Source organism: Conger conger, chromosome 6, assembly GCF_963514075.1.
Source record: "Conger conger chromosome 6, fConCon1.1, whole genome shotgun sequence".
Lineage (NCBI taxonomy): Eukaryota > Metazoa > Chordata > Actinopteri > Anguilliformes > Congridae > Conger > Conger conger.
The window spans coordinates 35,559,920-35,585,280 of NC_083765.1; the positions used below are offsets into that span (position 1 = coordinate 35,559,920).

Below are 25,361 nucleotides of genomic sequence, written 5' to 3' on the forward strand. Positions count from 1 at the left end.
TTTTGATTTTAAGAAGTAGTTTAAATTAGGCAATTCGCAGTATTTCCTAATTAAGGCAAGGAACCGCGGTCCTGGGTATGGTTGCCAGAAAATGGTGTTCCAAGTAAGAATAATATGACTCATATCATAGTCAGAATACTTAAATATGCGGTTAACAGCGGAATATTATTGTGCATGTAAACGTACTAATTACTGGCAATCGTGCATTAGTTCTTAGGAGGAGCCTAGGAGGAGGTCGCGTAGAACAGCAGTTCCTACTGACGACATCAGCACTCACCGCCTGACTCGGGCCAGGAACAATATCAGTAGGAGCGGTAGTTAGCTTGCTAGAAACCGCTCATGTTGAGTCGGGCTGCGGTTGACGTGCTGGACTTACAGTTGCTATCCATCAAGGATATTGGAGCAAAAGCACAACTTTAACCTGACCACGTCACAAAACTGGAAGGTCGGTTCGAAAACACAAACTAGCTAGCTGTCGTAGCTATCTAGCGTGCTACTTCCCTTTTACGTCCTGCTGGAGAGGCCTGCCTCCTTCGTTCATCACCGCCCTAGAGTAGGAAGCTTTTACCGTGATTCTCAACTGTTTGCTCGGTAAGTGAATGTGGAGACCAGATGGTTATATATCGTAGTGTTTGAGTGAAATCTATTTTGCCAAGAACTAATAGTTTTGAAATGTACATGTATTTTAATCACAAGTTCAACATATTTCAAGGTAGCTAGGCAGCTAACTTGGCTAAATTAATGGGTTGTCTGCTTTAGTTAATCAGCGATAGTCTCGCTAACGAGACAACTAAATGGGTAGCTTGGTATGTGGGTAGCTAACCTACCAAATTAGTTTTCTTGATTTGCTGTATTTACACTAGCATAGTTTCATACGAATTAACTTGCTAGCTAGCTAGTTAAAATAGATGTCTAGTTAACATGAATATGTACCGATAACTAACGTTAACGTTACCTTGTTAATTGACTAATAACTAATGGCCTAATAACGTTAGCTACATTAGTTAACAGTAGCTCCTGAGTTTTGACAACTTGTCAAGTTGCTAGCTAAGTAGCTAACTAACGTTGGTGAGTTAACTTGTTTTTTCTGCAGCTTCATTATTGACTAACGACTTGTTGGCTAATTAGGCTGGAAGTTTATAATAACAGTTCTAACAATTGTTTGCATTTGGAATACGAATATTTTTTATTTTTATGACATCCAAGTAGCTAAGTTAACTAGCGAGTATGAGTGGAGTTGCTAGTTACGAAGTTACCCCTTGAGATTTAAAAAAGCTCATGTTGGCTCATCTAGCTACCTAACTTAACTTATGATTTTGACTTCCCTAATCTAATGTTAACGTTTGTGAACGAGCAAGCTGGGATTTTGAAATTGTGCCATAGAACCAGTGCTCTGCGGTTGAATAGGTGCATCCGATCATGATGCAAATGCTTGCGTTATAATTCAATTTTCTTATACTGACGCAGCCTCTTTTTTAGGTCCTCCTGATGTGTAGCCCAGCAGACGATGCTTGTTGACTCTGCAGCGCCCGCGGTCTGGTCCACTGCTCAGCTGCCGACAGTTAGCAGTTGCACCATGCCCGACTCCGCCTGGATCGTTACGAGACGGTTCCTCAAGTCCTCCAAATGATATGATCGTAGCCGCCTGGATTGCATTCTGTGCCACCAGAAGCCTTGCGCGTGGTCTGCTGCTCACCTTAGAGCAGCTGCACTTGCTACGGTTTTGGGAGCGTGCCACCGCAGCCGGGACCATGGGCAACAGCTGTGTGTGCAGGGAGGACAGCGATGTGGAGGACGGATCGGCGCATCGCGGGCAACTGAGACGCGTTGATCATACGGCCGCGGAGCCACCGGAAACACGCAGTAGCCGACCTCGGGACCCAGTCAGACCGCCGAGGCGCGGCCGTGGACCACACGAACCTCGGAGGAAGAAACAGAACGTAGATGGACTGGTACTGGATACCTTAGCCGTCATTAGGACACTAGTTGACAAGTAAGTGCACATCGAAAAGTCAGGCAAGTCGACCGCCTACTTAATTCACTGAAGTCCCACTCCACAATGAAACGGTAGCATTCATTTGAGTCACACATGACATTAGATATCGGTTTGCAACACGTTAAAAGAAACAAAATGTCACATCGTGAGTGTTTTGGAGTGGAGGTCGCGGAGATGGAAGGCATTTGTATGAACAATGGGAACTGTCAGTTAATTTGTCATTATGAAAAGTTGAGCATTTGGACGCCACTCTGTCACCCTACCAAACACCCAAATTTATAAATGTTCACCACCTGTCACCGTGTATAACAAACCAACATGGTTGCCTATGACATTACGTGGCGTTTTGTAACAGTGTGACTGTCAGCTAGGTTATGTTTTAAGTAATTCAGCACTTTTGTGTCTCAATGGTCCATTGATTAGGTGTAGTATAAGTACATCTGCCGGGTTTGGCTGCAGGTAATTGCATTCTTCGCATTCACACTGGGCCGTTTGTTGCCTGTGGGGTGCTGTTTCGCTGACCATTTCCCTTTGGTGCCGACCAACAAGTTTCCAGCCTAGCTGAAGTCTTTCTTTGCAGTGTGGTGAGCAGAGAGCCACTTCTGCCTTTCCCACTTGCAGCAGTCTATGGGAACTGTAGTTTTGAGGCTTTGTGCTGTGAACCACAGCCAGCCCAGCCAGGTGCACCCAGACAGCACATTTCAGGACTAGGCGTTTCCCTACCAGGGCAGCGACTGTGTGTCAGAGAATGTACTTTTCAGAGGCTCCAGTTATGGTAAAGCCCCTGCTTTGGGGTTATACAGAATGTGATTATTCCTGATTAATCGGGAAATACTTTACCCGATATACTCTACCCCTCCCTGACCCTAGATGTAGAGGGGTTGTACACAGTACAAGGTCACTGATTTAAACCTGTCTGTGCCCGCTCTCCGTGCGCTCCTGAGAGCTGGAATCGGGGTTGCGGAATCGGACCGCAAGGAGAGACTCCCCCGCGTAGCTGACCCTCTGCATTTTTTAACCGGGAGGCCTTTTAGTTATTCATATATTCATCCTTTACTTATTCATCCCTCCCGCGCTGTGCTGTGCTGTAGGCACTGGGCTGGCGCAGTCTAGCAGCCTTCATGTTTTTTTTAAAGGCCCTGAGCTGGACTCTGCCAGGTGTTGCTTCTATCCCTCCTCGTACGTGCACAACACACACCCGTGCTATAGTTTCTCACACACACACATACACGCATACGCTGTAGTCAACTCACTCAATTATTGGAGACACACACACACACACACACACACTAGTGTATTTATCACTCACACCCATACCTTTCCTCCTTCTCTCACAAATTCATCAGGCTTGTTTTCTCATACACACACACGCACGCACGCACGCACACACGCATACATTTGCAAGCTGCTTTATGGGCCCACAAGTGCCCTCGTGGCTCATAAAACGGGTTGCAAATTGCCTCCACTGTGTCAAACCGAGTATGGGCACACAAGCACATTCAGTAGCTCATTCCTGTTGCTTGTACCCTCGTGGACGGTCACATTCTGGAAGCTTCAGCCCGGGGCCTCCTGCGTCAAGACTGAGCGTATCACTAACAATGACGCAACAATGTCTCTCTCTCACATGCGCACGCACACACACACACACACACACACACACACACACACACACGCACACGCATACATGCACACGCACATACACACACACACACACACACACACACACAGGATGGATCATGTCTGTTTACAGAGCCAGCGTGCATTGTCCAGTTCACCCTGTTCTTATGTGGTGTGGTTTGGAGTGAAGCGTTAGGCCAGGTAAAAGCTGCTCTTCCCATGGCATCACTCATCGCAGCTGTGCAGGGGGGCCAGGAAATGGGGCCCCGCACCCCCCATCCCCCCCCTCGCCGCTGTCCTTGTCTAAGCGCTGAAAAATCAATCCCCTGTCCAAGCCCTGCATCACAGCACCTCTGCAATCATTCTCAATGTGAAGCCTCCGATTCGCCCCTGCCCCGCTGTCCACAGCAGAGACTGCGGTCTGCTTTGGCCTCCGGTGAAATGCAGGTCTGATTTACTGTGGATAAGGGGGCAATGACGGGTGGGGGCGGTGGTTAGGGGGCTTTCAGAATAATTAAAAATATACCCGACTCAGTTGGAGTGCAACAGGGTTCCTGTTGTGTTTCTCCCTGATGGGCCGTTGCCCTAAAATGGCGCCCCTTCCCCAGGGAGGCATACGGGCTGTCACCAGGGTCTCGTCAGAACGACTGATGACTGGGCATGACAGGGCTGAGCCATTTTCCATCAATCCCGCAGCGTTTTTCCTGTCTGCGGCTGTCGGACAGCGTTTGAGGGCACCGTGCTGCTTGGAGCCCAAGGCTCAGACGCACGCTCAAGTCCGGTAGCACCAGCTGGGAAACGGCTTCCATAGGCGTGCGACTATCGCATTCTCGTCCATTTTATCATATCATGATGTGTGGGTGTGCTAATAGGGTAGGGCTTTTTCTGTGGAGGGCAGGATATTGTCATTGGTAGCTCCACCAATAGAGAGGCTTGTGAACTTACTAACTCTTACTGGGAAATTATTTAAAATTCAGGTTCTCTCTTTTTTTCTTCTCTCTCTTCCCCCCCAGTGACCAGGAACCACCGTACTCTATGATCACTCTGCACGAGATGGCTGAGACAGGTAATTGGTGCGTCTGTCCTCTGATGTCATTACCGTGTCATCACCGTGTCACGGTGGTAAACTGCCAAAGCAATGTTTTCAGAAAATGTAAGTGAAAGAGACCCTTCAGCTGTCGATGCTCAAACCTGAAGCCTGTGATTTGGACACATTCTGCTTCTGCAACCGAGCAGTTTAGTCAGGAACTAGCAGGATTAAAACATATTTGTTTTGCAGTGAACTGGGAGGTCAGTGTAAGCAAGAGCCTCAAGTGAATGATGTCTTTTAAAGCTAAAACTACTTAATACTTCTGACAAGTTTGGTAAAAATCTGTTTAAAACCACACACACAAATTGGTAGTCTTTGTAAAGACTTGAGATCATTTTGCGCATAATATTATGCGTAGTAATTATGTCTAGATATCACGTCTTTAGATCTGATGAGCAGGTCCTCATAATTTACCCATTTGCACATTGTCATTTGACACATTACGGAACTCTTCCTCTCGCAAAAGAAAATGGGCTGAAATGAAGCGAGCATTGAAACCAGGTGGCCAATTCTGCGGTAACCGACCTAACAACTGCCGTTTGTTTCAGTGGTGAAGTCCAACGCAGCTACATAACAGACTAGCATATGCTTTATAACCCTCAGGAGGAAGTAACTCTCATCGGTGTCTGTTATGTGGCTGTATTGGGCTTCACCGACCCAAACATCCAGCAGTTGTGGAGTCAGTTACCGTGGAATTGTTCAGGCGCTTAATTGAGCGTCCATAAGCCAACCAGCCTCCACTCCGCTCCGCGAGCCAGCATCCGCATCCAGCGAGACCGTTTCATCACAGGAAACAGGCGGACGCAAAGTCCTGCCAGAAAAAAGAGCTTTTTTCCTGTGGACAGCTCCCTGGCCAATTAAAGCATTGTAAAATTCATGTAGGAAAAACACCATGCTAGGCGGGCATGCCATGCCGCGCGTGATATCATTTAAGGTCTACAGGAGGCGGGTTGGAATGCCCTAGTCGCCGAGCCAGTCTGTGATGATCCCAGTCGTACGGATTGGGGTGAAGGAATGCTGTTCATTTTCCTTTTTAATCTTCGCTCTCTGCGAGTCAGCAAATAGATTGTCTTTTAATGTTGTAGTGGAGCCAAAGGCAAATCTTCTATCGATGGCAAATTGAATGTCTGTGGCTGGGCTTGAGTTTTAACCCATTAAGCTGGTGTAAGATCGCAAATATGTGATTAGGATGTTCTCCACTGAACAGTCTGATGCTGACGCTACTGGTAATTGAAAGCGACAGAGTTGTCGAACCCCGGCTTGGACATTCCGGTGGGCTCTTCCCTTGTCTCTTTTGAGCCTGATGAATTCATTACTGTGGGCGGCCGGAGATCAGTGCGCTGCCTGTGGATCAGTTACTGGCGGCAGCTTGATGCGGTCGCGTTGGCTCGCTCAAGGTTGCCACGCCCAGGCTCTCGTTGCCACGCAGTCGTATTCCGTCTGCTGCCCCCCCCCCCCCCAGGGGGGTCAAGTCCTGGCTCCGGAATGTTCCACTCGGCGTCTCCCTCCGGTTGGCTGCGGCAGAGAAGCTGAAAGCCGGTTCTAAATCGGGTGTTCGTGTCTGTGTGTGTGTGTGTGTCTGTGTGTCTGTGTGTCTGCAGAATGAACTTTAATTTCATTTCATTTTAATTAAACATTTTAACACATTATTTTTAAATCCTGAGAAAGAAAGCCTGTGTGAATGTAGGAGGACGTGATTTGACAGGAAGTTACTGGGTACTTCTGCAGCCTGCACGCCTCTCCTTTTCCATCTGTCTCTTTCTCTCTTTTGTCCTTATCTCTCCCTCTCCCTCTCCCTCTCCCTCATTACTGGGTGGAAAGGATCTAGGTAGAGTTGCTTTAGAATAGCGTGTCCTTTATTCTGTATTAGATGCAGCCCATATGTTTGTTGACTCGATTTTCACATTTGCAATTTAAATGGCAGACCTAAACGATGTGCACACAAATGTGAACAAACGCGCACACACACGCATCCTTGCGCGCACATACGAACCACCTCACACATGGTACTGTTGCCAGTTGTCTAGATATTGCAATTGGCTATGGTGAACAATGTTGGTCTTTTACATACTGTAAGTGGCCAGTTTGGGTATTGGGTGGAGGATGTTTCCACTATGTTTCCACTACTGGCGGAATGTAATATTAAGGGCAGTGGGTGATTTGTTAGTGTTATAAGTGTAACTTATAACTCTCATCGGCATTGGGGTTGAAGGGGGTGTTGGGAAGGCCCTGTTGCATGTTGTGTGTGCGATCGCTTGTTCTTTGTGGGGTGTCACAAGGATTCAGTCATTCCCTATCAATATGGCCTTTGTGTCAGGAGTGTGTTTTTCTCAGAATTGCGATTCGCGTGCGCTTCTGACACGGCTGTCACAGGCCAGGCTTTTTAAACGGCACGCAGAATAACGCTCGTGAAAGTTAATCTTTTACAAGATAATGCTAGTTCTCACAGGGCTTCTACTGGTGCGTGCGGCGTTTAGCTTTGTGGCAGAGGGGAGCAGTATTAACGAGCGCGGGCGCGGGGCGCAGACTCTACCCGGCTCGGGCAGCGAAACGTCACTGCTGCGGCCCGATCCACACACAGATAAGGTGCAGACATGGTGGGCCTATCGAATGCAGAACCCGACCTTCTGTGTAATTGGAACATGGGGGGGTAGCCTGAACGGCCGAAAGGAGTCGAGTCAGATTTCCGCAAAATGATGATATTTCGGCAGGTTTGAAGACTGAAGTCTGGGCTTCTACTCCGGGGTTTTAAAAGTCCAGTGTCTGCAAATGACATGACATTACATTATTGGCATCTGGCAGTCGCTCTTATCCAGAGCGATGTACAGTTGATTAGACTAAGCTGGAGACAATCCTCCCCTGGAGCAATGCAGGGTTAAGGGCCTTGCTCAAGGGCCCAACGGCTGTGCTATTCTTACTGTGGCTACACTGAGGATCGAACCACCGACCCTGCCTGTCCCAGTCATTCACCTTAACCACTACGCTACTGGCCACCCTGTAGATTAGTTTTCCTTTTGTGGATTCCCTTCAGTCGACGGCCAATTTAGGAAACCAGGTGCACAGACTTCAGCCACTGGGGGGCTGGAATTAAGCGGTGGAGCTCTGAAACGCGGAGGAGAGGTAGGGGACTGCGCTGCCGTCCGGTCCCTGCTGTGCAGACAGGCTTGGGGATTAATCCTCCCTCTCCACTGTGAGGTCACTTTACCCCTCCCCGCTTTTCTTTTTTCACCCACACTCGGGGTCACCGGGTGGGAGCAGGTGACAGACTTCGCAGGGACACGACTGATCAAAGCAAGGCTTGATCCCGAGATTAGCGCTGGAACTTGTCGGTCTCTTTCCCCTACCAGGTGCACCCCAAATTCAGGAGTACAGCCAGCGCCCGAACACAGCCCCCCCCCCCCCCCCCCCCCCCCCTTACGCCTGCCATTTCTCTCCCTCTCTCGCACTCTCATTCCATCTGTCTTTCTCTCTCAATCTCTCAAATTCTGTCTGTCACAATCTTTCCAACTACCTCTCTGTCTCTGTATTGCTCCCGTTTGAATGTTTTATTGGCAGGAAATAACTTGCATTTGCAAATATTGCCAGTGCATGCAGCAATACATTTGGATGAAAACACAGATGAATAATTGACAAATGCTATAGATAACTGACAGCGACAGCATAATAATATTTTTACATTCGTTACAAACTATGTGAAGACCCACTTCTTCTGAATGCGTCTTGACCAGCCAATCCCCACCCCTTAGCACTGGCTGTTTAATAAATTCAGCTATTGTCATGATACTGTTTGAATCTCTGTGTCATTGTATCGTTTTACCAGTATGTTATGCTTCTTGTTATCCATATTATTCCGTTATCTTCCCCGTAACCTTCTTTCCCCCTCTCTGGCTTTGTCCCCCCCAGACGACGGCTGGTTGGAGGTGGTCCAGTCTCTGATTCGGGTGATCCCGCTGGACGATCCCCTGGGCCCGGCCGTCATCACCCTTCTCCTGGATGAGTGCCCACTGCCCACCAAAGTGAGCTCCCCCAACTACGCTACACAACCACCACCACCGCCGCAAACATTGTTATTACAACAGACACGGGTATTAAACGTGGTATTCCATCAACGTGTATTAGGATAAACTAGGATTGGACAAGAATTTTGGAATCTGTCAGAGAGGCGAGGGAGTTCGAGTTTAGCGATAAAATTTGCCAATAGTTTTTTGCCACTTAACCGGCTACATTAACTGCTTCAAGGGAGTTCATCACAGTTCCGCGCTCGACCGTTTGAGAATGCGACCAGTGTCCAAGCTGGCGCTTGCCTGGTATCGCTGCTGCGATCTGAAGACCACGCCCAGCTGCTTCTGAGATGGACTGGGTCAGGTTTCAGCAGCGATTGTCATCGGGTTTGGCAACATTTGGCCGCCATCATCACTGCTGGCTTAGAGTTAGTCCTGCCCCCATCCTCAGCGGGCGAGCCAGTGAGTCTGAGTCACGCAGACTTCTCCCTGGCTGCAGGCGCAGATCCCCGTTTCCCTTTGCTGTTCCCAGTTATTACAGTGCCTTCATTATCTCCTCTCTCTTAGAGACAAACTCCTGCATGCAGTGCGTCCTGTGGCTTATATAGCTCTTAACAAATCGACCCCTGAAAGTGGTTTTATTTTATTTTTTTGACTCTGACTGCAATCTTTGGGGAGTTTTCTTCCGTATGTTCTTATTCACTCGTTCTTTCATGAGTCGTTCATAAAATGTTTGAACGTCAGTGCCAGTTGGATGTGCGTCACCTCCAGGGTCTCGTTGTCTTTTACACATTCGGTTATTTGGCAGCGACGGTTCATCTGTAAAAATCATTCTAGAAAAATTCATCCTTAAGAGTACCGAGTACCGAAATCCTGATGAAAACGACCACGACCAAAGTCTGTCAAATTTCGGTACCAACTTTCAGTCCTCAGAGTATTAAAAAAAAGAATACATTGAAAATATATGGGTAAATACTTCACTTTCTCCATCTACATCTGCTTGTGCACACAGCGAATTAAATGAGCTAATGCATTCAGTCAGCCCACACGGTACCATCAGAATATAATACCGCAAGTAAAAGGTCTGTCTCCTCTCTTCTGAAGTGGCTGGTGTTAATGCAAAATGTAATGCCTGCAACACAACGGCATCACACTAGTCTGGCTTCACAAATGTTTCTGGCTTGATTATGTGCATAATAATTCATGTAGTCAAATTTTGTGAGGCAGCAGAATTACTTGGTATTCGACAACTGGAAAAACCCTTCTCCACTATCAGTGGCACCCCCAGCTCCGTCTCCAAAAAGCGCATTACCCCCTCTGAAAACAGGTGCTTGTGAGGGCACGTTCATAAACTACTTGATTGTCACGTCACCTTTGCTGCCACAATTGTGATTCTTAGAAACCAATTTTTTTAGAATACAGTTCCTTAGGTAGCCATTTTGTTTTTATGCTTGCATCGTAAATACGCTATAGTCGCCTAGCTATCAGTGGCTAGCTATCTAGCTTAGTGTAGATGCAGGCTTACCCTTTCAGTAGAACTTGTTTAGCAAGAAACAACTTCAAGATCATTTAATACATAATTCCATAGGATTCACATTGTATTTTTATATTATCGAATTTATATTTTTTTAACTGAAAAATTATGAATGATACCCTGCAGAGACTGCTGTTGGTCAGTGGAGTGGAAAAGGAGTTGATTAACTATGCTCTGTGTGGTATCTGTGACTGATGTAGCTCTTATGTGGGGTGTAGCTCTGTTGTGCAGGGTGTATCTCTGACTGTAGCTCTGTTGTACGGGGTGTAGTTCTGACTGATGGAGCTCTGTTGTGTAGGGTGTAGCTCTGACTGTAGCTATGTTGTGCAGGGTGTAGCTCTGACTGATGGAGCTCTGTTGTGTAGGGTGTAGCTCTGACTGTAGCTATGTTGTGCAGGGTGTAGCTCTGACTGATGGAGCTCTGTTGTGTAGGGTGTAGCTCTGACTGTAGCTCTGTTGTGTAAGGTGTATCTCTGACTGTAGCTCTGTTTTGTAGGGTGTAGCTCTGTCTGATGGAGCTCTGTTGTGTAGGGTGTAGCTCTGACTGTAGCTATGTTGTGCAGGGTGTAGCTCTGACTGATGGAGCTCTGTTGTGTAGGGTGTAGCTCTGACTGTAGCTCTTGTTTAGGGTGTAGCTCTGACTAATGGAGCTCTGTTGTGTAGGGTGTAGCTCTGTCTGATGGAGCTCTTGTGTAGGGTGTAGCTCTGACTGATGTAGCTCTGTTGTGCAGGGTGTAGCTCTGACTAGCTCTTGTGTAGGGTGTAGCTCTGACTGTAGCTATGTTGTGCAGGGTGTAGCTCTGACTGATGGAGCTCTGTTGAGTAGGGTGTAGCTCTGACTGTAGCTCTGTTGTGTATGGTGTAGCTCTGACTGTAGCTCTTGTTTAGGGTGTAGCTCTGACTGATGGAGCTCTGTTGTGTAGGGTGTAGCTCTGACTGATGGAGCTCTGTTGTGTAGGGTGTAGCTCTGACTGATGGAGCTCTGTTGTGCAGGGTATATCTCTGACTGTAGCTCTTCCTCCTCAGGACGCTCTGCAGAAGCTGTCGGACATGTTGAGTCTCAGTGCCGTTGTGGCGCGGCAGGACGCCGTCATTCCAGCCAAACACCGCAACACCACGGCCGTGCTGGGCTGCCTGGCCGAGAAGCTGGCTGGTGAGTCCTGTAAACACACACACACGCATTTTCACCTGAAAATACATCCAGCTACAAGCATTCACACAAACACGCACACACCAAACGTCTTGTTCCCATTTGCATGGCAGAACAGTGAAAAATCTTTTTTTTGGTTTGTACTGGTACTGGTGTGTGAGTGTGAGTGTGTGAGAAATATTTTTATTTTATAAATATATTTTTAATATATTTTTTGCCTTGGCACATCATGTACTCTAGCAGGTTCCTGAGGCGTTCGGGTCAAACACTGCATGTTGCCCCAGTTTGGTTTCGCAGTGCCCCTCCCACAGAGGGAGACACGCGCAAAGTCCTTTCTCAAAGACACCACCAGCACTCCTCCATTATGCTGATAGCTGTGCTGAAATGTGCTGAGCTCAGCACCCCAAAGTCCCCATACACTCTGCTCAGAGCTGGCTGGAGGTCAGGGAGGGCATGAGCGTATGAGGTTCAAATAGGACAGTAAAGTCTGCCAGTGCAGATGCAAACAAAAACAAAAAAAAGTGGGTTTCTTTGCATTGCAGCACAGCCACAATGAGCAGTAGGCAAAACAAATACGGTTTGTTATTCAGAAGGGCAGGGAGGAGGACCGGTTTAGAAGGACAGAGATGGAAGTTGGAGGCGCTGTTTGTTTATTTATTTTTCCTAAGCGTCTGTCTTCTCAAACCCGCCCCGCCGCTTTCCAGAGTACTGACATTTAAAACCGAGTCGGGGGCATCGGCTGTCTGATTCTTGGGCTGACTCACCACCTCCCCCGTCCCTTCATTCCGTCACTCTGCCGAAGTCCTGGGTAACCTGCCCTCGGTCTTCAGCTGTCCACAGAAATTCCTCTGAGCTTTTAAACCCTCATTCAGGGCTCTGAGTCTCCCTGGGAGAAGTGATCAGTGTTTTCCCCAGGAGAGACTGTGTTTCAGAGCCAAGACCAGAATTCTTACATTTCTGATTTTGGGCATTTCTCCAGAGCGACTTGGAAAGCTTACAGTGTTACATGCAGTTCATTTATACAACTGGGTAAGATAGCAGTTCAGATTGAGTACCTTTTTATACCCTTCCTCAGGGGTGCAACAGCAGTGCTCTATCTGGGGAATCTATCCTACAGTATCTCAGTTTTCAAGGCCAGTTGTAACTCTGAGGTGAAAGTCCGTAAAATTAATGTTGGTGTTGAAATATGCTTCACCGTTGACCTTGTTAAAGGCGCAGTATACTGAAAAATGACATGAAGCTATGCTTCCACTTACTCGGTGCGATCTATTCGTCCAGAGTTTCATTGAGATTTTCACCAGTTTTCCATTGCTGAAGATCGCTCTGATGCAGTGGACCTCAGGGGGAAGTTTTGTGGCACGCAAATTTACATTAAAAAAACTTCAACAGCAACGACTCCTTCCAGATTTATTGACTGAGTTAGTCACAAATATCCACCTTACCTTGGATGGTTTCATTGGAAACTATGGACATACAACGAAGTACGTTGAATGTGTATATCTATGCAAAAAAATTGCAGTTTATTCAGGTATATCATTATAAGATGTAAGAACATTGTTCAGTATTTTAACAGTTAACATAGGTACTGTTTTGTTACTTGTGTCACGGGTTATACCCATTACCAGTCAACTGCACTTCATATAAAGAACTCACCATTGGCACGGCATGCCCCCTGAAGAATCTCGTTTTCTTTTGCAAAAAATAAATTGGGAGCATAATAGTGACAATTTATTATTATTATTTTTAATGATTGCTCTTCGTTAGTCTGAACCTTGCTAGAGTTTGCCTCCTCCCTCCCTGACCATGGAGCAATGTTTCAAAACAAAAATCTCTGGCCCCGTGTTTGTGACCAGAAGCACCGCTCTCTGCCTCGACAGGTCCAGCGAGCATCGGCCTGCTCAGCCCCGGCACCCTGGAGTACCTGCTGGAGAGCCTGGTGAGTGAGTGCTCAGCAGCAGCTCTGCCCCTGGGTCTGTGGGACACCCTGGAGGCCCCCCCCTTTCACCCCCTGCTCTCACTGACTCTCAAATTCAGTACTGAGTAGTGATAACAATTTGTTACTTAGCTGACGCTTTTACCCAAAGCGACTTTCGGTTGAAAAAAGCAGGGGACAGTCCCCTGCACAAGGGCCTTGCTGAGCTGTGCAGATCTTTTCCGTGGCTTCACCGGGGCTTGAACCAACTACCTTCCGCGTCCCGGTCATGTACCTTAGCCACTAGGCTACAGGCTGCCCCCACAGACTGACCCTTCTCTCTCTGTTCCCAGAGTTCCGAGGCCCACCCCACCGTCATGCTGTTTGCTCTCATCGCTCTGGAGAAGTTCTCGCAGACGAGTAAGTGCACCCGCGCGAGGCCTAGGACAACATTAATCTGTGCATTACTCTTCTGTTCTCCCTCCTCTGTTTCTCTTTCTCTGTGTTTCTCTGCCTCTCCATCTGCAAGGCAAGGGTGTGCGTGAGTGCCCCCTTTGGCTTCATTGTTTGGAGTAGCTGACACTTTCATGGTCTGTCAGAGGAACCCTTGTGGGAAGTGTTGTGCTTGGAAAATGATCCCCGCTTTTGCGGCTTGGGCAGTATGAAAGGGAGCTTGGCTTGTGATGCTTAATGAGGGGTTGCATTGTAGCCCCAATACTTTGCTGAAATTGCATTTTTATTTGTCAAGCTTTTCTCTAACAAGTGTGTGCATTTGTTTTGGCTGTTTTCTTGCTCGCAACACATATACATCGACCAACTTAAATGTAAAATCTACAGTACAGTCGGCGCTCCATCTATTTTCAACCAAGTCTGCCTTAAGTGCTGAAAGGGGAATGTGAAAACGGTGATGGGAGGAGAGAATGGGAACGGAACTGCCGCACAGGAGAACAAACGAGGCTTTGATTCTTGAGTGCTCAGTGTCGGTCAGTGCCGGTTCTGTGTGAGAATATGAATAGAAGTATCCATTAAACTGGAGCTAATATTCAGTGAGTCATTTGTATGGTCTGCGTTGATTACAGTGGAGCGCTCTGTGCTGCGCTAGTGGCTCTGCTGAGAGCTCTGGGCGTGACTGAGCTGGGCTTAATGGAGCCGTAATGCGCTGTGCCGCAAACATTGCATTCAGCTCTGTGAGGTTGGCCTCGCTGCCTTCATAACGAGAGCTCAGATACCTTGAGTGCTTAGAATTACAGGGTTCGGTGCAAAGTGTTGTTATTCAAAAGGTCCATCTTGTCATTTATTGACACAATTTGAAGGCCAGGACTGTGTAAATTCTTAAGCGTCGGTTGAATCACAGAATATATTTTAAATGCGATTTCAAATGTCTGTTCATTTACACAAGAGTGACATTGTAGAAAGCAGTCTCGCACCCAGTCTCGCAACATTTAGGAATGCAGATGAGTAATTCAGGTGTTCTGTGTTCATCTCAGGTGAGAACAAGCTGACGGTGTCACATTCCTGCATCAGTGATCGGCTAGCTGTCCTGGAGTCCTGGGCCAGCCACTCCCAGTACCTTAAACGTCAGGTTGGGTTCTGTTCCCAATGGAGCCTGGACAACCTCTGTGAGTCTTTCACTCTCTGTGTGTGTGTGTGTGTGTGTGTGTGTGTGTGTGTGTGTGTGTGTGTGTGTGTGTGTGTGTGTGTGTGTGTGTGTGTGTGTGTGTGTGTGTGTGTGTGTGTGTGTGTGTGTGTGTGTGTGTGTGTGTGTGTATGTACACGCGCCTGCGTGTGTGTATCTGCGTGTGCGTGTGTGTGTATGTGCCTTTGTGTGTGTGCGCGTGTTTATTTTGGGGATGATGAAATCTCATACCCGAATGATGTCTGCAGGCAGGTGATTGGGGTTTGAGGGGTGTTGAGAGAGTTGTAGAGTAGTGAGGCGATTAAGGGATTTGACACCCCAGTGAGGATGCAGGGAATGAGAAGCATAGAATATGCCCCCCGACACACACACCCTTCACAAAGTCAGACACAAATGACACGCAACTCTACAACAGCAACAGGAATTTAAGCCAAGTATTTATTTTTAAAAAACAGTTGGGTGCTTGTGTGAACTGTACAATCCTCAAACAATGGTTCTCATCTCCCTCACAACATCGTGTAGCACATGAAGCTTAACCCTTAACACCCCATCTTGTGTGCTTTTGTTACATTTTGTGACATTGTAATGTTTTTGGGAGTTCTTCTTAATCTTGTAACAGCAGTTTTAGCCGATCTTTGACCATCCCAGGCGGTGTTTTTTTGTAATAAATGTTTTTTTTTTTTTGTTTTTTTTTTTTACTGTTGTGGTCTCCTCTCTGTCTCTGCAGTCTTAAAGGAGGGGCGGCAGTTCACCTATGAGAAGGTGAACCTGAGCAACATCAACGCCATGCTGAACAGCAACGACGTGAGCGAGTACCTGAAGATCTCTCCCAGCGGGCTGGAAGTGAGTGCGCCCGCCACCCGGGCAGGACCTCTTCTGGAATCCTCCGGAGTAGTCGGATTAACAAGAAAATAAGGAAAACCTCAAATAAATACATGGGGGAGAACCTAAAGTACATAAGCCGCAAAAGGCAAATAAATAGCCGTAGCAAAAAGGCTTAACTGCACTGCTGTATGCGTGCTTACACCCCGACACGCTTCGAGACCGCATTATCTTTTTCGTAAGAATTGGCCACTGGCCATTGCCTTTTGTTTCTGAACATTCACTCCTGCTAATGATATGGCAAATAGTGCCAGCAATAGTTGAATTGCATGATTATATGGGGAACCCTAGTCTTCCGACTGGAGACATTTATGGTCTGAAAATCAGGATTTCCGGGAACAGTCACATCCTCGCTCCTCCTCTCTCTTCCTCCTCTTCTCTTCCCACCTCCACCTCTCTACCACCTCCACCCCACTGTCTGACTCAGCGGCCCTGCCCCCACTCTGATGATACAGACCGTCTGACTCAGTGTGGATTCATTCCTCTGTGTGATCAGCATAGCATGGGAAGCAGCTATGCTTTGTTTGGAGGCTTTATGGCTCTCCATTTTCAGGCTACTTCAAGCAGATATGATTTTACCAGAGGCGGGTCCTGAACCGGAACCAACCCTCTTGTGCAGGTCGGGTTAAAGTTTGGGGTCTCGGTTCCAGGACTCGACCTGACTCCGTTGTGTAAATGGAACTTCATGCAAACATTTAGGGGGTTTTGGGTTTGGAAATGATGTAATAGTCTGGGATGAATCAGTGGATGGTGGAAGGCTTGTACAGTAGCCGATACCATGGTAACATTGGTGTTTCTGTTTCATCACACTGGTTATGTGGTAGTCAGTCTTGGTTAAGCAATCACTTTTCAGAATCAGATTTATTCAAGTGTATGCCTGCCCTGAACAAACAGTATTTCTTCAGCATTCATCTGAAGCTAATGGCGTATTCACTTTATTTACGCCAGTGATTTATGCAAGTATTTCTTTAATACAACATTTGTTAGAATTCACATACTTTAGCATGGTAATATTTTCAAAGAATGCACAAGAGAACCGCCGTATTGACGCAAGGAAGAGTTCGGTTTTGGAGCCTTTTTAACCGTTCCCTGCTTGTGCATTCTGTGTTCTGTCATCGTGAACAGACCTGTTGATTGCCCTCTTGGGTTTGTAATTACCACTTACTAATAGTTACCATGTAATTTACTTATTATATATTAGGTAATCACACAAAGTGGCCCTTGAAATAAAGTGTGTCCGCTGTGGTAATGTGTTTGCGTACAGTTCTGTGCTTGCTGTTGGAACTGGATGAAAAGGGCAATTGAAATATTTTCACTTTTTTGAGAGGACAATTAAATTAGCAAACACTGCTGCGCATCCTACAATACACATTTCTAACTGAAATGTGCATATCAATGCAGAAGAATGTTTTGGAAAATGTGGCAAATGGTACAATTATTAAATGGACGATTGTACGCAAACTGCACCGCAAACTTAACCGGTACCGAAGGTGTTGAAATGTCCTGGGGATAACCCGTACCTGTAACCCACCAGGCGCGCTGCGATGCCTCCTCTTTCGAGAGCGTGCGCTGCACCTTCTGTGTGGACTCGGGAGTGTGGTACTACGAGGTCACCGTCATCACCTCTGGGGTCATGCAGATCGGCTGGGCCACCAGGGACAGCAAGTTCCTCAACCACGTACGTCCCCCGTGTGTGTGTCTGTGTCCTTGTAAGCTTGCGTGTGTCCGTTTGTGTCTGTTTGGGTGTCTCCGCCTTTGTGTGACACATTCTCAGAGTGATGCATGCTCTTGCGTTTTTGTGTGTGAGTTGGAGTTGTGAGAGACGTACAATATTTATGTGCGTGATTGAGAGGCAGGATGTGTAATATCCGTTGTTGTGTGAGACGGAGAGATTTTGAGATATTTCTGATGATATGCTTTTGAGTGACAGAGAGAAAGTGTACTGGCTGTGTGATTGTGAGGTAGAGATATGATGATGCGTTATCTGCTTCAGGAGGGTTACGGTATTGGGGATGATGAATTCTCCTGCGTGTATGTGATTGTGAGGTAGAGATATGATGATGCGTTATCTGCTTCAGGAGGGTTACGGTATTGGGGATGATGAATTCTCCTGCGCGTACGACGGCTGCAGGCAGCTGATCTGGTACAACGCACGCAGTAAACCACACTCCCACCCCTGCTGGAAGGAGGGTGAGTGCAACCCCAAACTACATCCCCCTTGCATATCACACCCAGGATAAGTGGTTCCATCTCACAGTCATGTAAGGTCCTTTGCAAGCATTTGACTTGGAGGTCTGGCCAAGCAGGTTTTTTTGAACATTACACTGCCTTAATTTCCCTGTCACAGACTATGACATGTGTGTTCATGTTGGATTGAATCATTTTGCGCCAGAGTCCTCCAACCCTGTTCCTGCAGATCTACCATCCTGTAGATTTTCAAGTCGACCCTAATTTGCCACAGATTCTACTAAGTAGCAAGTCAACAAGATCTCTAGCTGTTGAATGAGGTGTGCTTTGTTAAAGTTGGAGTGAAAACCTACAGGATCGTAGATCTCCAGGAACAGGGTTGAGCAGCCCCATTTTATAAACGGTTCTGGTGGAGTTTCCCTTGAAGTGGGTCCGTTAGCTGTGTGATGTGAGCTGTTCCCCCTTGTGCAGGTGATGCCATTGGCTTCCTGCTGGACCTGAGTAAGAAACAGATGATCTTCTACCTAAACGGGCATCAGCTGCCTCCTGAAAAGCAGGTCTTCTCCTCCACCACGTGAGTGCACCCTGCTCACACACTACAGACATCTTTTATTTATTTTCCCCCCTCTCTAGCGTTGTCACTCTTAACTCCTCTTTCCCTGTCAATGTTGGTTGGCCAGTAGGTGTCTGAATTCTCTCTGGACCTAATAGAAAATCCAGTGCCGGGGGCACTGCTGTAGAGCAGGGATACTCTTATTGAGAAAGGGCTGGTGTGGGTGCAGCCTTTTGTTCCAACCCAGCACCGGATTCTATTGATAAACCATTAAGTCTTTGCTTCAGACCTTGATTAGTAGAATCTAAATTAGTAGGCCCTTTCTGGATAAGATTGAGGAACCCTGCTATAGAGGATGCTGTCCTTCAGGCAAGACATTAAGCTGGGCTCACTGTGGTCATTAACCCATAACCCCAAGCACTTGGAAACACCATTTCTCCCTGGTTTGCACTACTCTTAAATTAAACCTTATAGATATGTGATGACATGCAACTTATACCTTGGTTATGCCATTATTTGGGGTACAAGGGTACATGTATACCACCAAGATCCAAGTATCAAACCTTAGGGAATTATTCATGGTATATACCCAATGGGCATAAAACTGGAGTAGTGATGCTAACCTTGGTGTCCTGGTCAAATTCCCACAACATCTGGAAACCTAATTTCCCTGTACATTTGATTGGCTAAATACTTCCTTGCACTGCAGGAGAAGCAAGTTAAATAAGGGTTAGATGCACTGAAAATCCCATCCTCTCTGTTCCAGTCTCTCTTCCTGTTTCTTTGTTCGTTCCCTTTCTCTCCCACACTTTCTTTTGTTCCGTCTCCTCCTTTGTGTTTCCAGCCTCTGTCTCTTCCCACCCTCTCCTTCTGCAGAACACTTTAAGGAAAATTGGTCCTAAATATGTGGGCAGACATTGCTGTAGATTTATAACCATAAATCTATGAGAACGCCTGTTCTCATACATTATTTAGGACCGATTATCGTACACTTGTAAACATCCATCCTGCACTGATTCATGAACAGGTTTATTTCCCCTGTCTCGCGCCCAGGTCTGGCTTCTTTGCAGCAGCAAGCTTCATGTCCTATCAGCAGTGCGAGTTTAACTTCGGGGCAACCCCCTTCCGACATCCGCCCCCCGTCAAGTTCAGCACCTTCAACGACTTCGCCTCGCTGGCGCCCGACGAGAAGATCATCCTGCCCAGGTGAAGCATTGCCCCTCCCCTTCCCTGGGCCCTGACCAATCGGCCGTTGCCTGGGATCAAAGCGCTCGACGAATATACAGATTGCATCGCTCCACTTCTGAAATGGTTTGAGAGTTTTTAGTCGCGTTAAAAGGTGTGCAGTCGCTCTCGCACTCTCCGTTGTTAACTGAAATACAGAAACCCCACAGGCCCATCTTTCACCAAACTGACATCACAACAAAAGGGTGACTGGCTGGGTTCTTCTCACAGTGGGGAAATTTCTCTGGGTTACAAAGCACTGTCCCGGGCCAGATAGCCATATATTACAGGCGTTTAGCATGCTCTTATCCAGAGCGATGTACGACGAAGTGCATATCCATAACCAGGGACAATGCACTGAAAACCCTTGAGGGAAGTACAGTTACAAGTGCTAGGAGTGACCACATGGAGGAAAAACTTGAACCCTTTAGAATAACATGATGAGAAAAAACCCACCAAGTAGCAGGAATAAAACCGTTTTGGCAAATACGACACTAGCAATAATAAAACAAGTGTACATAAGTGAGATAATTACAATAGACAGCATACATACAGGGAGGTAGGGAGAGGGGATTATGTGCTCCACTCAAAGAATAGCTGGCATAGAATAGTTCCCACAATAGAACCGGGTCTATAGCATTTCTTTCGAAGGTTATAAATATAGCTGATGAGTCATGAAGATGATTGCACCAATGAAGTCATTAAGAGCAGATGTTGGCCCTTGAAGAACTGGAGTTCACCACCCCTGGGGTAAACCATCAAAGGCTTTAATTGGGGTCCTCCCCTTAAGTTGTGATTTTCATATCGTAATAACTGCTAACTAATGACACATTCAAACGCATGCATAAAATGGAGCCTCTATGTAAATGATGGGTTGAATGGCCTGTTCATTATGTGTTCTTTTGTTTAGACTTAAGTCCAGCATTATTGCAGTGCTGGGTGCTCTATGCTCAGTGGATAATGGGTGGGCATGGTCTTGCTCTATCGATGTGCTGCTGTCTGAAGCTCTGCCCCTCTGGTGTGTCTTAGGCACCGGCGCCTGGCTCTGCTGAAGCAGGTCAGCATCAGAGACAATTGCTGCACCCTCTGCTGCGACCAGATGGCCGACACGGAGCTGCGACCCTGCGGACACGGGTACGAGCTGGGGGAGCGCTCACTGGGCTGGGCCTCTCTGGGGCCCTGCCGGTGTACAGGGGGATAGGTTTGCCCTTTCTTGTTGAGATTTTGGTTTGCTCGTTTTCTGATGCTGTAGCATGAAAAGACCCTGGTGTTCAGGTTCCTGTGTGTGTGTGTGTGTGTGTGTGTGTCTGTCCGTCTCTTTCTTCTCTCTTTCCTTCTTTCCTTCCTCCTCTGCTTCCTTTTCCTGTGTATCACACTGACTGTGCTGAACTGTCGCCCATGTGTGCGTCTCTCATATAGTCTTAGGGGTTTGACTGGGGCCTGGAAGGTTGGTGGTTCAAGCCCTGGTGTAGCCACAGCAAGACCAGTGCAGCTGGGATTGACTGGATTGGCCCCTGCGTAGTCTGATCGACTGTAATTCGCTTTGGATAAAAGAATCCGCTAAATGACTAATCTAATCTCTGTCCCCCTTGTTCTCCGGCAGTGGGATGTGCATGCAGTGTGCCTTACAGCTGGAGACCTGCCCGCTGTGTCGTCAGGACATCCAGAGTCGCATCAGACTCATCTCGCACGTGTCCTGACACCCGCGTCGCCCAGCCAATCAGGGGGCGAGGATAAGGACAAGGACAAGCCCCCCCCCCCCACTGCAACTGTCACTGCTTGGACCCTGGACCCAGACGCATACCACCGAGAGTACAGCTGAGAGATGGAAGGAAGGACCGATTTTATTTCTCCCTCTGAACACCCTTGCGACACGCCTCCCTAAGCACAGGTTTGGGAAGAAGAGCACCCGTCCGGTTGGCAAAGGCCAGAAGTATTCCAAAGAGTGAAGGGTTTGAGAACCTTCTCCTAGTGAAGAGTTGGAGAAACTTCTCCAAGTGAAGGGGAGGAGAAACTTCCTTCTACACAGTCACATACCCTGCCCCTTTCCCCAACCGCTACTCTCTCCAAATTGTTCTGCACACCCTCTGGTTCAGTCTGTGGGTTTTTGTTTTTTTTAATCAAATATTTTATTCCAGCAGTTGAAAGTGGAACAGTAACAAAGACCGTTCTCTTGCATCAGTCAAAGATCCTGCAAGGTAGTGCTAGTGCTAGTCTTTAAATCTAAGGGACACGCCGCCCCCAAATCTGTTGCCTTCTTTCTCTCATTCCCCTCCTGCAGTCTGTGGTTTTGGAGTCATTCCTCGACTTTCTGCTAAACGCTTTGGGTAAAGGACAAGTGTGTACAGATCAACATGAGATTGCCTAATTGTGTGGAAGGAATGATTGAAACCGATGTTTAGTAAAAAAAGAAAATAAAAAATAAGCTTGAATTTAATTAGAAAAAAAGAAGAAATAAATTCAATGTTGCACAGCAGAGATTGTGGGAATATTTTGATACCAAGAGTGATGGAAATGACATCATCCCTTGGACAACATTCCATGGATATCCCCCAGAAGAAATTCCTGAGCCCTCCACTCCTGCCCTCCCTAATGCAGCACTGTCCACAATGGGGACTGTACTTGAAGCAGCAGTCAGGTCATCAACTGGCCTTATTTTGGGATCCCGAACCTCCAAGATCACTCCCAATCACTGCAAACCAATTACTGCATAAAATCACTAATCTCGGCAGACCAAACCATTGAGATCTTCTGAAACGGGTGTCTGTGTTCAGTCAAGTTTAGTCTCTTTATTTTATTTTATTTTTTCCCTTCATGAGAATATGCTGGTCTGTTATTTTTTTAATTAGCTGTAATTCACCCCTGTTGTAGTTTTCTGTCAAGACGGTCGTTTTATTTACAGACAATAAATATGGGTTCCCAAAGTTAGGTTGTGTGGTCACATTCATCTTCATTTATTTTCTTTTAATATATTTTATTTTTATAACCATCTTGGGTTGACAACAGGACCACATTTCCCCTCAGGCTGAGTTTGTGCACAGGTCATGCATTGAGAAATCTGATTGGGTAACTGAACTGATATAATGTACAGTTTTTATTGTGTCCAGAGTTCCAAAGATCATTGAATATTATTTTAAGAATGAGCTTGAACCTATTATTTCTGGACTGTGATATTTGTAAGAAGTGGTGTGATAAAGGGTACTTTGGGAATTGCAAGATTATTTATTGGTGGAATCAAGTGTAGTTTGTGGAATGTTGTCCAAGTCCTTCTCTGGCACAGTTACTTGGAGACTGGATTCTAACTATTAGGTTTTTTTAATTCTTTTATTTCTTGAATCGCCATTATAATAACTTTTGATTAAAGCTGTTTTATTGTGCAAATTTCCTGATTTTTTGTTCTGAGTACTGGACCTGAAAAAACAAAATCAATGTCTGGTTCTTCGGTGTGAATTGCAAACCATTATGCCCAAAATATTGGTGCTGTTCTAGGGTCAGTGTTTGGGTACAGGTTCTACCTGCCCCTTCCCTTATATTCTAAACAATTATTTCTATGACATTAAGCCTATTTTATTCTATTGGCATTTAAATGGGGGGTATTGTTTTATTCTAAAATCAATTCCTTTTCAGCTCTCCACAGGAAGATTTTGTTTAGGTATTTTGGATACTGTGTTTTCTACCTGATTAACACGGTACTTAAATTTTTAACCAATCAGTGGTGTGAACATTTAGACCAGGGCTGTCCAACCCTGTTCCTGGCAATCAACCCTCCTGTCTGTTTTCACTCCAACCCTAATAAAGTACACCTCATTCAACAGCCAGAGATCTCATTGAGCTACTACTTACTAGAAACAGGCATGCCAAATTAGGGTTGGAGTGAAAACCTTCAGGGTGGTAGATCTCCAGGAACAGGGTTAGACAGCCCTGATTTAGACTGTCCAGTGTCAGCACGCTGAAATGTGCCAGCAGCTTGTCAGATTGATGAAATATCTGCTGCCTAGAAGTTGGCAGTGGATGTTGCTAGGCGTGTAACTGTAATTGCTGACCACTGTTTTTGACTGACGGCGTTGTCTGACCTTGCAGTTATGGAATGCTTCCAGGCCTCTTCTGCTTGTTTTGCTTTGAAGGCTGCCTTAATGGAGGGAGGATATCTGTAGTGCTGATTTAAGATGAGGTTTCCCCTGTCCCGTATCCTATTCTGTCCATAATGAGCTTTAGGGTGACACTGATCCTAGATTAGCACTCATACTTTGATGGTTTGTGAATATAGGCCCTGTGCAGACGGTGAAGGCTGGGTCACCCCCACAGACTCCTGAGTTGGTACCTCGAGAGTGCCATTAACCTAAATGTGTTGAATGTGTTGAATATAGACAATGATTTATCCCCAATTTGTATTCAATATTTCTTTGTGTTATTAGCTACTACTGGTTGCTCTTCTAAACGTGACATAATTTATGTTGTTGGACGAGCAACATACACTTTCACTACTTTGTTTGTGCTTCATGGTTATTCAAGGTTCAGCCATGTTTTGAGGATGCAACATTTTTAGCACTGGAGTGAGGTCATGTGGAAAGTGGTGCTCTCATTTGAGCGTGATGGTATGTCTTGGGATCCTGGGCGATTGCGTGTCTTTGTCACGAGTCGAAACTGAAACGCTGCTGATGCAGGCGAGTGTGTTGAGGGGGTGTTTGGTGTGACGGGGATTGTTCCTTCCTGCTCCTGACTCTGGTCTGTATCATTTCATTCCTTGTGAGTTGTCGTATGCCAGTGGTTTAGTGAGGCCAGGAATCGCCTGCAGGTTGGACATTTCAGGTTCTGTTGTGGATGGGGTGCATCTCTGGCAAAACCTTTCCTTTGTGTATCTGCTTGAAGTAGATGGTGGTTATTAAAAGTACAAAGTAAAGCTAAAATTTATTTTGGACAGACAATATAATCTGAAAGTAACTAAGTTGAAAAAATATTCCAAAAAATAAATGTATTCTATAGTTCCCAAATGGTTAGTGCAGAGTGCAATTATTACATGATGTTTGAGGAGCAGAAATGTTCAAAGGAAGAGTTTTCAGGGATGTCATTTCAGGGTAAAAAGCAGCTGCATATTAACCTCCTTACAACTACTATTTAAATATTTGTATAACTTCCAATCAAGTTTTAGTTACTTTCTGGAATTGGTTTTCAAATATTGCTGAAGTAAACTGTGAGCACTTTATTAGGTAGACCTGTACACCAGCTTGTTAATGCAAATATTTAATCAACCAATCTTGTGGAAGCAACTAAATGTCAGAATGGGGAAGAAATGTGATCTAAGTGACTGACTGAAATGGAATGATTGTTGGTGCCAGACAGGTTGGTTTGAGTATCTCAGAAACTGCTGATCTCCTGGGATTTTCACACACTACAGTTTGTAGAGAATGCTATGAAAATTCAAAAATACATCCAGTGTGCAGAAGTTCTGTGGGCAAAAAGGTGTTCATGCGAGAGGTCCGAGGAAAAGGGCCAGACTGGTTGAAGGTGACAGAAACAAACTTCCAAGTGGATAGGCTACAGCAGCAGAAGACCAATAAGTCTAAATAAGTAAAAGTGCT

General features: G+C 46.3%; 1 protein-coding gene across 2 annotated transcripts; it reads left to right on the top strand.

The window, feature by feature from the left end:
* The first annotated feature begins 228 nt into the window (after positions 1–228).
* Positions 229–22,710, top strand: rspry1 (ring finger and SPRY domain containing 1). Of its 2 annotated transcripts, none has more exons than XM_061244399.1 (15): positions 229–591; positions 1,468–1,993; positions 4,627–4,679; positions 8,607–8,719; positions 11,265–11,391; positions 13,266–13,324; positions 13,654–13,720; positions 14,788–14,919; positions 15,664–15,779; positions 17,353–17,496; positions 17,897–18,008; positions 18,477–18,579; positions 19,612–19,764; positions 20,812–20,916; positions 21,386–22,710. In XM_061244399.1, exons 2-15 carry the CDS (start codon positions 1,632–1,634, stop codon positions 21,480–21,482), a joined length of 1,743 nt encoding a protein of 580 aa, XP_061100383.1. In that variant the 5' UTR covers positions 229–591; positions 1,468–1,631; the 3' UTR covers positions 21,483–22,710. The 2 variants fall into 2 exon arrangements, with proteins under 2 accessions (XP_061100383.1, XP_061100382.1); XM_061244398.1 differs by having other exon boundaries at positions 1,480–1,993.
* The last annotated feature ends 2,651 nt before the right edge of the window (positions 22,711–25,361 follow it).

Bases quoted from the DNA above. Each gene is read 5' to 3' on its own strand.
- rspry1 (XM_061244399.1), top strand. From the start codon at position 1,632: ATGATCGTAGCCGCCTGGATTGCATTCTGTGCCACCAGAAGCCTTGCG. The intron at 8,720-11,264 runs GTGAGCTCCCCC...CTTCCTCCTCAG, and splicing joins AGTGCCCACTGCCCACCAAA to GACGCTCTGCAGAAGCTGTC. The intron at 18,580-19,611 runs GTGAGTGCACCC...TCTCGCGCCCAG, and splicing joins CAGGTCTTCTCCTCCACCAC to GTCTGGCTTCTTTGCAGCAG.